Raw genomic sequence first — 12,466 nt, forward strand, 5'->3', positions numbered from 1 at the left:
GAGGACCCAAAACTTCTGGCTTCCACAGTCATTTTGTAGGTCAGTGTTAACTCAGGTTTTCTAGTCCCTTTGAGCCGGCCGCGTAAAACTGGTCATCTTCGGAAGCTAATAACTTTTTAGCAACAACAAAAAAAAAACCTAAAAAGATGGTATTTTCGGGAAAGTTTTTTTCCAAATTCAATGAAGATCTTAGTACTGAGAAAAGGTGCCCTTCTCAGGTAAAAACTGAAGCAGTTTGTAGACCACCCTATTAAAGAATAAAATGGCATGTTCACTTGAATCAACGGAAGCATGAGTTGTGTTTGTCTACTATGGGAGAAATAATTTATTTTTCGCTGAAACCCAACACTGAACCCAGTTACAAGAAACGTAATTGGACACGTCTTCTACACACAAAAAAGAAAACCCAAAAAGAAACTTTTTTAAAGTCCAATGGATTGCGCCAGCCCGGAGTACACGTGCAGCGTCACGAATCCGATGGCCGCGGTGATGAGTGCCTTCAGCGACAGCCCGAACCAGGGCCCGGCAGACAGAGCCTGCAGGGTACCCTCGAGCCAAACGCCACGGAACGAGATCGCAATGAGCAGCGCAATCACCAGCGGGACGAACTTTTTCTCCAGATCGTGACGGGAAAACAGCCACAGCAGCGTAGCGGTCGTGAGATGTTGAACGAGAAGAATGTTCGATTCCAGGCAGCGTTGGATGTAGATCCAGGAGAATTCCGCCCCGCGAGCACCGACCCAAAGCATCAGTCCACGTGACAGAATCACTTCGGCCGTGGCCCAGCCAAGTCCGGCGGTTATAAGTTTGCTGTGGCCTTTGCCGGGAATCTTCGACAGGACGAACGCCAACCCGAGCAGGTCCACGAGATCTACACTACAACGGAGGAATTCCTGCAAAGAATATAGCAGGATTAAGAACAGTCTTGAAGACCACCCGAACTACTTCAACTTACCGCAACCACACTGAACTGATCGTCACCTGCTAGCAGGGCATCCGGGAAGAAGGTGGCCAAAACCAACATCTTGCATAGCTGAGTAAAGATGTAGATTCCACCTGCCTGGATGCACTTCCAGAATGCACCATATTCGGATCTGTGAAGGGAGAGGGTCAGGTTATCCGTGGAAATTGGGTTAATTAAATTAATGACTAAAAGTTCGAACCAAAATAAGCCATCATACTTACAGCCCGGAATATTTGTAGGTCATGTAGTAGGGCACATAAACCAGAGCCACACAGTTTCCGAAATGGTATAACGTCATTTTGCACCAAAACTGTGAAAATTTCTAGTGAATTATCAAACTTTTAATCAAAAAATAGATTTTTCCTCGATCAGGCACGTCCAGCAAGACCTTTTCCTCACCGAAAAGGTGACATGACATTTCTACGCCCTGTGACTGAGGAGGTTTTTTCTTCTTCGACTGCCACACTGAAAAAATACGGTTGATTTATTTAATCACCAGCGAGTTTGCAGACTTATGTTTGCTTGCAGAAATCAGTTAAAAACAAAACCTACCGAGATTTTCCCAAAGATTTTCCAGTCCAACCCATGGATCGCCCTCTAAGAAAAGGAACGCCCCGATCGGCTTTTTGTCACCCCGATTTTATTCAACCATCAGACTGATCGGATCGTTGCAATTCTCAGAGGGCAGTGGACATTAGATTGTTTAGCCAAACATTTGAAAATGACGAATAGTATAAATCAAAATAGTCATTGCTGTGTTAATGATGACAAGCATTTTAGAATCATTAATAATTCTTTAAAAAAATGTTTAGAAATACACAATTTTAACCCGCCGACTCGCGTTGCACGACAAATAATTGAGCTCATGCACAGGTGTGGATCATGAGTCATCGGAATCATCCTCTACCTGAAAAGCCCTTTAGTTTATGCATATCGCCAATGGGGTCCTAGAATTGAGTTTAAACTTGTGATGTTTTTGTTCACAACGATAAAGCTTATTTTTTAAGTACAATGATACTTTGTGCGACCGCAAAGGATTTAAATTGATTTTTAAATCAATTTAAAAAAATAACTTCGGGGCCCTTCTTCACAGAAAAGGTTCTACTTGACAGCTCGTTCCAAGGGGACCATAGTTGTGTTGTCAATACTTTTTTTTTTTGCTGATTAAAATGAAAAAGGTGCAGGTGGTTATGTTACACATGACCAGTATGACAAAGAACTTTTCAAGATGATTGTTGAAATTTTCGATAAGAATGTCCGGTCCAAATTTCCCCATGATTCCCTTATAATTACATAAGACAACTCTTTTGTGAATAGTTTTAAGACATAATATCAACGTCTTATCGAACTAAGGGGACGGAAATTGCAAATGGAGCTGCAATAGAAATCAAGGTGAAATCAATCGACTTTCCCTCACCACTCGAAAGTTATCAAGATGCGGAAATGTTTTTGCAAGGCTGTTGCAAGCAATTGGCGGCAGCAAAGTAAATTTCAACAGCAAACATTAAAACTGATCTTTCAAGGGCTCTAATTGAATTCGAAATAGTTATTCTATATTTCCAGAAACAGAATTTCGCCGCGGCACAATAAAAAGGCAATCGCAGTAATCGATTTATTACTTCCTGCGTAAAATAAGCGATTTATTTTAACTGCGTAACTTCAGATAATGGTCAGATGCATGTGCAGTATCAAAAACCATAAAGTTTGATACCCATATTGCCCTAACTCTTATGGTTTGGCAAATGTCCCCTCATCGGAACATCCGCGGGGCCTCCGGCCACTCCGGATTGTAGCCAATACTTCCGAAATTTCAAATTTCATGTCCAGTATCAAAAACCATGAAGTTTGATACCCATATTGCCTCAACTCTTATAGTTCGGGAAATGTCCCCCCACCGGAACATCCCCGGGGCCTCCGGATTGTGGTCACTACTGCTGAAATGTCAGATTTTTTGTCCAGTATCAAAAACCATAAAGTTTGATACCCATATTGCCCTAACTCTTATGGTTCGGCAAATGTCCCCTCATCGGAACATCCGCGGGGCCTCCAGCCACTCCGGATTGCGGTCACGACTGTCGAAATGTTAAATTTCATGTCCAGTATCAAAAACCATAAACTTTATCGCAACCACAACCAACTTGACCCAAAGGGAACTGGTTCTCGATCAACACGGAGACCCCTTCTTGATGCCGTTAACCGGAGCCTTCCGGGATCAGCAGCTTGACCACATCGGTCCCTAACGTTCTTCCTTGATGGCCTGCAGCGACAATCCGTCCCGTTCCTGCGACGGCCCGAGCCATTTCGGCGACCTCTCCACGTCTTTGACCGGGGGAAATTTCTGCTGTCCCTTCTGATTCTGCAACTGCCACTCGATGTTGACTCCTCGGCTGTCAGAAAATTATGAGCTTGAGTGGAGATGATTTTAGATACATCAATCTCACGTCTCTCGGAGAGGATGATCGGGAAAGGTTTGTTCAACCAATCAGCGTGAAGGAAAAGGAGGGGAAGTCTGCGAAGAGGGGAAATCGCCACGTAACGATTTCGCTTCGCAAAAAATTGGGTTCCGATCTTTTTATTCATTCTCTTTACACATACTACACTGAAAGAAACCAACATAGCAAATTCAAATGCTTTTCCACGTGAGCTGCTTCAAAAACCTACACGATGAATTCATATGTTTTTCCTTTGACCCTTACATTATTTTCAGGTCATATGGATGTGATAATCATTTGAAAACAGCTGATTGCTAGCGGAAACCATTTCATTCTTTTTTCGCATGGTGTTCACGTTGGAGTCAAGTGATTTTCTCTTGGATTGGCCCCATCAGTCTTTTCCCCTTGATAGTTAGGTGGAAACCACGTTAAAATTGTATGTTTTGAATTTGAAAGTCAAGTGTCTTATTTTTTCGGAAATTCATTGAGCAAGATGGCGAGAAGGAGAACGGCACGTTCAGAGCTCGTCCCGAGCCCCAAGAGTTTTAATTTGTTAAAACTAGGATTTTAATATTAAAATTCATGAAGAATCGGAGTTGATCACGGTAAGCATATTAATTATCAAAAAAAAAATGCTAAAATAACAACTTTTTCTATATCATTTTTCTCATTTAATCGATTTCTGGAGTGTCCAGTCCGCAGTGAACCGACTTCGGACAAATCTTTGAGAGTGCACAGTGTCCAAAAATGCCCGAAGGAACATTCGGTGGCCAGTGACTGAGGAACTGCAAGCGTGGACTTAACAATAGAGCTTTATGACGTTTCATGTACGCACACTAGCGCACCATTTGATTTTGCTGGCCGGACAAAATTTAACCTCACTTTTTTTTCGTGTACGTACACGCAATACATACGCATGTAGATTACTCTATGCGGCAACGCAAGAGATTTATTTGTGTTTTTTTATTTATTTTGTTGTGTTAGTGTGATCCAACTGGCTTTGCCAAGTTGTGTTTTTGTTTTGTTATAGTTATTAAAAATGCAATACAATATGATAAATAAAATACAAATTTTGAAAATGAGTGTTGTCTTTATTCTTTTTTAACCTGCAGAAAAACAAACATTTTGGGGTGCTATCCATTTCATCTTCAAAAGAATTTCACGTGACATGCATGTGTGATTACATGTGAATTTCGCGTGTTTTTCATTTAATTTCGATGAGAATTTCACTTGAATTTACCGGTGCACGCGATGAAAATTTTCTATGTGATTTACACATGATACTCACATGACAAGTCGAATGGGGCAGATTCATGTGGAAAACATGTAACATTACTATGTGCCTTTCTTTCAGTGTACACACCACCTAGAGCACCAAACAGTGCGTTGCAAGTGTATTTGTAGCAAGAAAGCGCCATCGACTGTGGATTTGCTCGTGTGTGTATGTGTGTGTGTGTAGTAAACCACACTAAAATTGTGTTCGCAGAACCACACTAATATCGAAAATCGATTTTCCCCAAGATCGATCGGATGAGCAAACTCGTGAAGGGTAGTTGCACGGCAGAAACCAGGCGCACACAAATGAAGCTCCCCAGCCCGCGTTTGTGTGTATGCGTTGATAATTTGGTGCTCTTTCAAGCCCCAAACTTGCCACTCGATTTCCCTTCCGCACACACAAACACTCACTACCGTACCCAACCAGATTTTTAAAGAATACTCTTTCGTGTGAATTGGCCCTGAAAAGGGCCATTTTAACGTCTTATGACGATGATAAAACCATGCGATGATGACACTCCAAGTTGCCGGCAATTTTCCCTCCCGCGCCTGCTCTGCCTCTCTTTCCAATTTTTCAATTCTCTCCTTCCTCTCGGCGGCTCTACTGTGCTGCTGCTGCTTCTCGATCCTCCTCGTGCAAAGCTTCGGACTCGTTTGAGCTTCAACCGGCGGCACGGCGCTCTTTTATAACCTCGCTTGGCTGTGAAGGCTCGACGCTTTCGAAGCAGTGGCAGAGAGCAAAATTTGCTAAGTGCTAGATACTTGAATCTGATTAATGTGTTCGGGAAAGGTTGCGCTCAACCAATCAGCGACCGGGATTTTCCCGGTCTGAATTTTTATTTTTCATCTTAACTTTTGAGTACTTTAACAAAGTTTTATGCAGGCCAAGTGCGAATGATGCTGATGATACCTCTTCAGTTGACGCTCAGGCGAGGAACATCCTGGAAGGAGCGTCACTGACTACGTCCGTAGTCCTGTTAGATCATACTTGATCAAGACAGTATAGCTCTGGTTCCTTGCAAGTGTCCTATTTTCTTACCTCCACGTTGGCTTGGTTTTCATGATGACCTAGCTGGTGGCCTGTGGAAACGGATCGTAAACCTTTGACCAAAGTCAAAGTCGAGACGGCTAAAAGAAAGGGGCGCGACAATGTGGGAAAGGGAAGTAATTTGTGATTGTAGACGGTATTGTTTTGATTCGCAGTATGTTGAGTCAACTGCTGTGGATGTACCTGAAACATCGCACAACGGGGTTTCTCTTCTCTTCATTCTCAGCTACCACCTATCTTCTGTTTATTTTGCTTCACTGATTTTCTAACGCGGCTTCTGTTTACTATCCTCCATTTGATTTCGATTTTACTCATTTGATTCTCTTATTTCTCAACGCTTTTTCACTCTATTTTACCAATTGATGCTGCTGTAACATACTTTCTGCTTTCCCTTAATTTGGCAGCGATGTCAATTTTGTTATCATCTGCCTTTTCTTTATTTATCTATTTGAATAATTTTTCATTTGCCCTATAAATTGCCCTCAATACAATCTAAGCTTGTTTGTTACCTCTATTTATTAATTATTGTTAATTTATTTATCTACTTCATAAATTACTATCTTTCTTTTACTATTGATTCTTCAAATAGTATATTTCTTTCACTGTCCATTGTTTTCAATCTTCACCCTTTTCTTCAAACAAATGAGGTTCGAGCCCTTACTCAATTTTTGGAGTGATCAAAGAATTAACACAAATATTACTATTGTACTTTTGAAAAACTTTTATAAAATGCTTAGGATCAAAAATTGTAACAAAACACCGCGACAAAAGAAATAGCAACAGATAAACAGACTCAACAATAGGGAAGATTTCAGGAGAATACAAAACACAGTAAATAACAACTAGTTTTTGAATTCAAACTAAAAATAAAACAGTTTTTGCTATAATGAAAGTTGATAGGCACACTATAAATGGTTAGGCGCTTATACTTACATCAAACCACAGACAAACAGACGTGCAACTCTTTTTCAAACCATCGCCAACTAAAACCGTCATTTCAAATTCAAATCAGTCAAAAAATGGATGCCGTAGTACCGCAACAAGACACGAACGTCGTCGGTGGCGCCACCGTATCCCTTGGCCCTTTGACGTTTCAGTGCATCACCGTGTGTGTGTGCAATGTTTTCTTTATAGCCAACACGTGGGGAGAAAAACCAATGTTGCATTGTTAATTTGATTTGGTTAACTGCGGTAGATTTTCTTGAAATAATTCGATATGGTAGAAGTGTGACTTTCGGTCGATGACATCTTGACCAACGATCTGTTGTTTGGTAAAGAGACTTGGAGGAGGAGACAAAGACACGACACTGGAGTTCAAGGCAGTCCAGAGTAGATTAACTGAACATTTTGAAAACAGGATATGTAAAAGAATAAATCAGTTTAACACAATTTAATTGATGGACTTCCACTCCCCTTCACCTCTAGCAGCTGCATTGGTTTTTTCGTCCGACCGACATCAGTTAAACATGCTCATAATTTGGTGAAATCCGCCAGTATAAATGCTATTTCCTAGGTTGTTCCCTTGAAGACCTTGAATCTGAAGCAACCCATTCGCCTTGGCACCGTGGCTATTTTTTCACTGTAACATGAACTAATGATATTGCCACTCCGCTAAAACTAAATCGGAACCTCCAACCCTTTTACATGCCCACACCCGGCACAGCCAGTTGGATTAGCTTGGAAGATAACAATACGCAACCTGCGATCAGTTTTATTCAATCTTACGCGACTTGCCCATCACACCGGTTCTCATCTTATTTCCTAAACAAAACTGCAGGTCACGGGGCAGAACATGCTGCGGAATACTATGTGGAATGTTATTATGATGGGAGTTTAGCAAGATTATTCAACTTTCCAGCCCATCTTTTGCGAATTTTCTGGGCATAGAATGAGAAAACAAAATCGACAGCAAACATAAACAAACACCTGTCAGTTTTCATTCGTACACGCTTAGAGCGAAAAATGGGTACACGCTTAATTTGGTTTATCGAAATGATGATGTTTTCGCAACAGGACTGCAGATAGCGCTAGTGTGCAGCCCAATTTCGAACTTTCTTTGGTAAACGATGGATTTTTTGATAAAATCAATGATGATTCACGTCTGTTTGTCTGTGATCAAACCCTACGTAATGTACCACCCCCGGCCGAGTTAAAATGCGTAACCGGAAAAGAAGGTGTGCATGCCTGGCACGAACACTCAAAGCGTGTTCTAGCGTGCTGCTCGTACTGACTCAGAGCAAGGGTGAGATGTAGGTGTAAGGGCAGTGCGTGTTCGTCGGGAACCTAGTGCATAAGATCGGTCAAGGCCCGTTCTTACACTGAAAATTGCGAATTGCGAATTGCGAATTTAACAAAGTTTTATCAACTTTGTGAGGTAGTCTACTTGCAATTTAAGACTTCCCCTTTCGTTTGGTGGATAAAGCATGCAGATTGCTTGAATTGGGTGGAAGATATAAGCGTTTAAACGATTACACAAATCGTTACACTTTCGCTTCGCGAAATTTTGGATTGACACCCGTAGACAGTGCCCTTAGGACAAAGTTCTTTGTCAAAAAAAAAAGTGCCCAGAAAGGGTTTTTGATCGTGAATAAAAACCTTTCTGCAGAAAAGAATCAACACATTCCAACAGTCTGCAGCACTTTCCGTAGTTTATGCATGACCCTTTCGATGTTGACAGATCCTGCCATCATCAGTCGCAGGGATCACTGTGAAGAAAGAAATTGGGAAATGTCAAGGCAAGAAATTTTTCTGTTCGACAACCTTCCACGTCATTTTGCTAAAATTTTGTGAAAAAATATAAAGATTTTATTGTACATTTTAGTGCTACAACAAACTGTGATCGATTGCCCGTTGCGCGATAAATAACCCGAATGGATATTTGACGAAAACAAGTGCAGCAAAGTTTCCCTTCCGATCCCCAATCGCTAATGTTTTGATTTTTGTGGTGATGATTATGCGATGCATCGACGTCGTATTCCGGAAGAAGCAGCAAACGAGTCGTTTTCAGTGGTCACGATAGGTGGTGGGGACACGGTTGAACCACCGGTGCAAGAATACAAGGAAAAGCCCAAATATCCGCAGGCGAACGGGGGCTCCGCCAGCAGCTGGTTGCCGTCGATTCCGCAAAAGTTTATCTCAAGCGTCATTTCCGCTGGCCACTCGTTTGGAACCGGATTGTCGTCTCCGGGACCACAGGCACCGCCACAGGTTGGTTATTCCGTCGGTGGGGGAAACTATTTTGACGAGCAGGAACGCGAGGACGACGACGACGAACCGGAATTCATCATGACTGCGCGGGACAGATCGACAGAGTTTGCGAACGCGATTCGGTCGCTGCAGGGCCGGAACATTCAGCGGGCGGTCAATGTGCGCGATCCGCGCAAGGCCAAGCAGCTCCAGAGCTACTCGGAGTTTATGATGATCGCCAAGCACATCGGGAAGAACATTGCCAGCACTTATACGAAGCTGGAGAAGCTGACGATGCGTGAGTTTTTTTTAAAGGGAACTTGGGTTTGGAGTCGGATTTGATGGGATTTTTATGTATTTTTAGTGGCCAAACGTAAAACCCTGTTTGACGACCGGCCGGCCGAGATCCAGGAGCTGACGTACATCATCAAGGGCGATTTGAACTCGCTGAACCAGCAGATTGCGCGGCTGCAGGACGTGTCCAAGTCGCAGCGCAAGTCCACGACCGGGAAGCATTTGCTCTCACATTCCTCAAACATGGTGGTCGCGCTGCAGGCCAAGCTCGCCAACATGAGTTCCGACTTTAAGCAGGTGCTGGAGGTGCGAACGGAAAATCTCAAACAGCAAAAAACGCGACGGGATCAGGTTGGTTGGGGTGAAGATGACTAGTGTGACTCTATGTTACTAACGTTTGTCCTCTTTTACAGTTCAGTCAGGGCCCAATCTCGAGCAGTTTGCCACCGTCGACGATGCGTGGCTCGACGCAGGGTAGCTTGCTGCTTCAGGAGCAGCAGGACCAGATCAGCATCGATATGAACGCCCCCGGTGGGTCCAACTCGGAGCGAGCCCCACTGCTTCAGCAGCAGCAACAGCAACAGCAGCTCGTGCTGTACGACGAATCGGACAGTTACGTGCAGGAGCGCGCCGAAACGATGCAGAACATTGAAAGCACGATCGTCGAGTTGGGCGGAATTTTCCAACAGCTGGCCCACATGGTCAAGGAGCAGGAAGAAATGGTCGAGCGAATCGACACCAATCTTCAGGACGTGGAGATGAACGTGGAAGCGGCTCACGGCGAGATTTTGAAGTACTTCCAGTCGGTGACCAAGAACCGCTGGTTGATGATAAAAATCTTTGGCATTCTGATACTGTTTTTCATATTCTTCGTTATATTTTTGGCCTGAGCAGCTGCTGCACGAAGTGTTGGTATTACTTGTCCTTTCTTTCGAATCGAGCACGCGCTAGTACTAGCAATTGAAAAGGGTTAATTTCTTGATGTACATATTTAACACGGTTATTAATACAAATAAAAGCTATAATCTTTTATACAGTTTGACTCGCGTTTTATTCTTCTCTAAACGAAACAATCTTAAAACCAAGACGTTTTGTGCATCTGCTTGTACTTGGCCATATTAATGAGGATAGAGCTCTTGATCTGTTCCTTATCGCGGTTGATCCCGTAGTAGTCGACAAACTGTCCTTGCGGGTCACAGAGGTACATAATAATCGTGTGGTCAACAATGTAATCCTCGTCCTGATCCTTCGGCCCCGCACTGAAGTACACTCGGAATGCTTTGCACACTCGCGCAATCTGGTCCACGGTTCCCGTCAGCCCAAGAAGCCGCGGGTGGAACTCTTTCACGTACTTGCCGACGATTTCCCGCGTGTCCCGCACCGGGTCAACTGTAATGAACAACGGCTGGATCGTATCGGCCTCTTCCACCTTGGCCAGCCCGTCCACCACCGCTGCCATCTTCTCCAGCTCGTCCGGACAAATGTCGGGACAGTGCGTGAAGCCAAAGTAAATCAGCAGCCACTGGCCAACAAAATCGGCCGACTTCCGCACATTGCCCTCCGCATCAACCAACTCCCACGCACCACCGATAGCTGCCTTGCCCAGCTGGCGCTTCCTCTCGCGCATCAGAGCTGCAAAAAAAAGCACCCAAAATCAGTCAAACAAATGATCCCACCAAAACCCAACTCCCACTCACCCTGTTCCTTCTCATCCTTGACGTACCACATGAAGCCCAGCCCGCCGAGGCCGGCCGTCGCAATCAGCGCAAAGCTTTTCCACGTGATGGGTCCCTTGCCCTTCATTGGGTCGGACGTCCTGCCACCCCCGCCACCAGCACCAGTCGATGCCTGGCGCATTTGCCAGCAGCTTTTCGTTCCGGTCGCGATCCGGCTGCGGTTCTGCTGAGTCAGTAGGCGTGCCAGTAGCTTCGACATGGTCGAGTTTGTAAATGGCTTTTTTTTCAAATACTGGTAGTTGACGCGAAGAGTACTAATGCAAGGGTTGGGAAATGCGCCCTAAAGCTCGCGTTGTTTCACCGGTTCCTCTTGTATCAGCGGCACAACCTAAAAAGATGTTCAGAAACTGTTCCGCGACGCATTGCACAACTTCAAAAAATCCGAAAACGGACTGTCAAACACACGCGAAGAAAAACATGAAAGGGTCGGGTGGAGATTACGCAACGCACGCTGGCGTTATTTTTTTTTTCGTAACGCACGAGGCGTTATCACATAATGAAGGCACAGATTGGGATTTTGAAGACAAAAATATTGCAAGTTGAATCGAGATTTTTAAGCATGCCGTTGACGAAGTTGGAAATCAGTAACAACATTTAACAAGAGCGATACCTGCTAACCTGCTATTTCGAGAAAATCTCAGTGGGTTGATTTTCTGTGTTATGCTTTGCCCCGATCGGCCTTCGGCAGCTTGATTTTATTTTTCCATTAAGGCTTGTACTGTCATCCCACATATTCGGAACGGTTTCCAGATTGGCCACTGTTCAAAAAATCATAGCAAATCGATAATTGAACTTAATGTTTCGCTTCTACCTTCATTTGAAAGCTTTCTTTGCGATCTTTCGAATGATGTATCGAACATCTGCAAATTTTAACTTTTATATGAAGTTTTTGAAGAATTACTTTGACCCTTGAAATCCACAAATTCAAAACACTTTTTTTTTTACGAATGTAAACAAACTTTGTATTTCTCCAGGAGAACATATTTATTACCAAATAATGACTTCACACACTGAAACCAATGAAACTCAAGCTTAGTGATGTTTTATACATGGTTTGATAACTTTTTTTTTGTGAAAATATCAGTTAAATTCAGGTGTTCCACAATAGAGCATTCTACGTACGTATGTATTGCGTATACGTACACGAAAATAAAGTGAGGTTAAATTTTGTCAGCCAGCAAAACCAAATGGTGCGCTAGTGTGCGTACGCGAAACGTCATAAAGCTCTATTGTGGGAGGCACAATAACATCCCACAATTATGAAACAGGCCATTTGGAGGCAGTGTTTTGCTGCTTTGGACAAAATAGTCTTGGAATGATGTTTTTTGTTCCAAAAGTCCTACTTTTACTAGTGAAATAGCAAGATAATGTCCAAATGAAGGTTCTAAAAATAGTTAACTATTTAACCTTATAAGGTCGACAGAAAAGCTACTTTTGGCATGCTATTGACAAATTATCATAAAAGTGTTCCGAATTTGTGGGTGTTCCGAATAGGTATGTGGGATGACTGTATGCTGAGCGGAAGGAACGC

At 43.3% G+C, this 12,466-nt stretch overlaps 3 protein-coding genes across 3 annotated transcripts; 1 reads left to right on the top strand and 2 right to left on the bottom strand.

The window, feature by feature from the left end:
• Nucleotides 1-296: 296 nt before the first annotated feature.
• On the bottom strand, nucleotides 297-1,393 carry LOC119767894 (transmembrane protein 147). The gene is made up of 3 exons (XM_038257772.1): nucleotides 1,186-1,393; nucleotides 956-1,094; nucleotides 297-893 (listed from the first exon to the last, which is right to left on the bottom strand). The coding sequence occupies exons 1-3, from the start codon at nucleotides 1,260-1,262 to the stop codon at nucleotides 423-425; spliced, it is 687 nt and encodes a 228-aa protein (XP_038113700.1). The 5' UTR covers nucleotides 1,263-1,393; the 3' UTR covers nucleotides 297-422.
• A 7,067-nt stretch (nucleotides 1,394-8,460) lies between these two features.
• Nucleotides 8,461-10,238, top strand: LOC6034101 (syntaxin-5). The gene is made up of 3 exons (XM_001844422.2): nucleotides 8,461-9,203; nucleotides 9,270-9,550; nucleotides 9,613-10,238. Exons 1-3 carry the CDS (start codon nucleotides 8,678-8,680, stop codon nucleotides 10,087-10,089), a joined length of 1,284 nt encoding a protein of 427 aa, XP_001844474.1. The 5' UTR covers nucleotides 8,461-8,677; the 3' UTR covers nucleotides 10,090-10,238.
• LOC6034102 (protein SCO1 homolog, mitochondrial) lies at nucleotides 10,222-11,341 on the bottom strand. The gene is made up of 2 exons (XM_001844423.2): nucleotides 10,897-11,341; nucleotides 10,222-10,831 (listed from the first exon to the last, which is right to left on the bottom strand). Exons 1-2 carry the CDS (start codon nucleotides 11,132-11,134, stop codon nucleotides 10,275-10,277), a joined length of 795 nt encoding a protein of 264 aa, XP_001844475.1. The 5' UTR covers nucleotides 11,135-11,341; the 3' UTR covers nucleotides 10,222-10,274.
• Nucleotides 11,342-12,466: the final 1,125 nt, after the last annotated feature.

This window comes from Culex quinquefasciatus, chromosome 2, assembly GCF_015732765.1.
Source record: "Culex quinquefasciatus strain JHB chromosome 2, VPISU_Cqui_1.0_pri_paternal, whole genome shotgun sequence".
Lineage (NCBI taxonomy): Eukaryota > Metazoa > Arthropoda > Insecta > Diptera > Culicidae > Culex > Culex quinquefasciatus.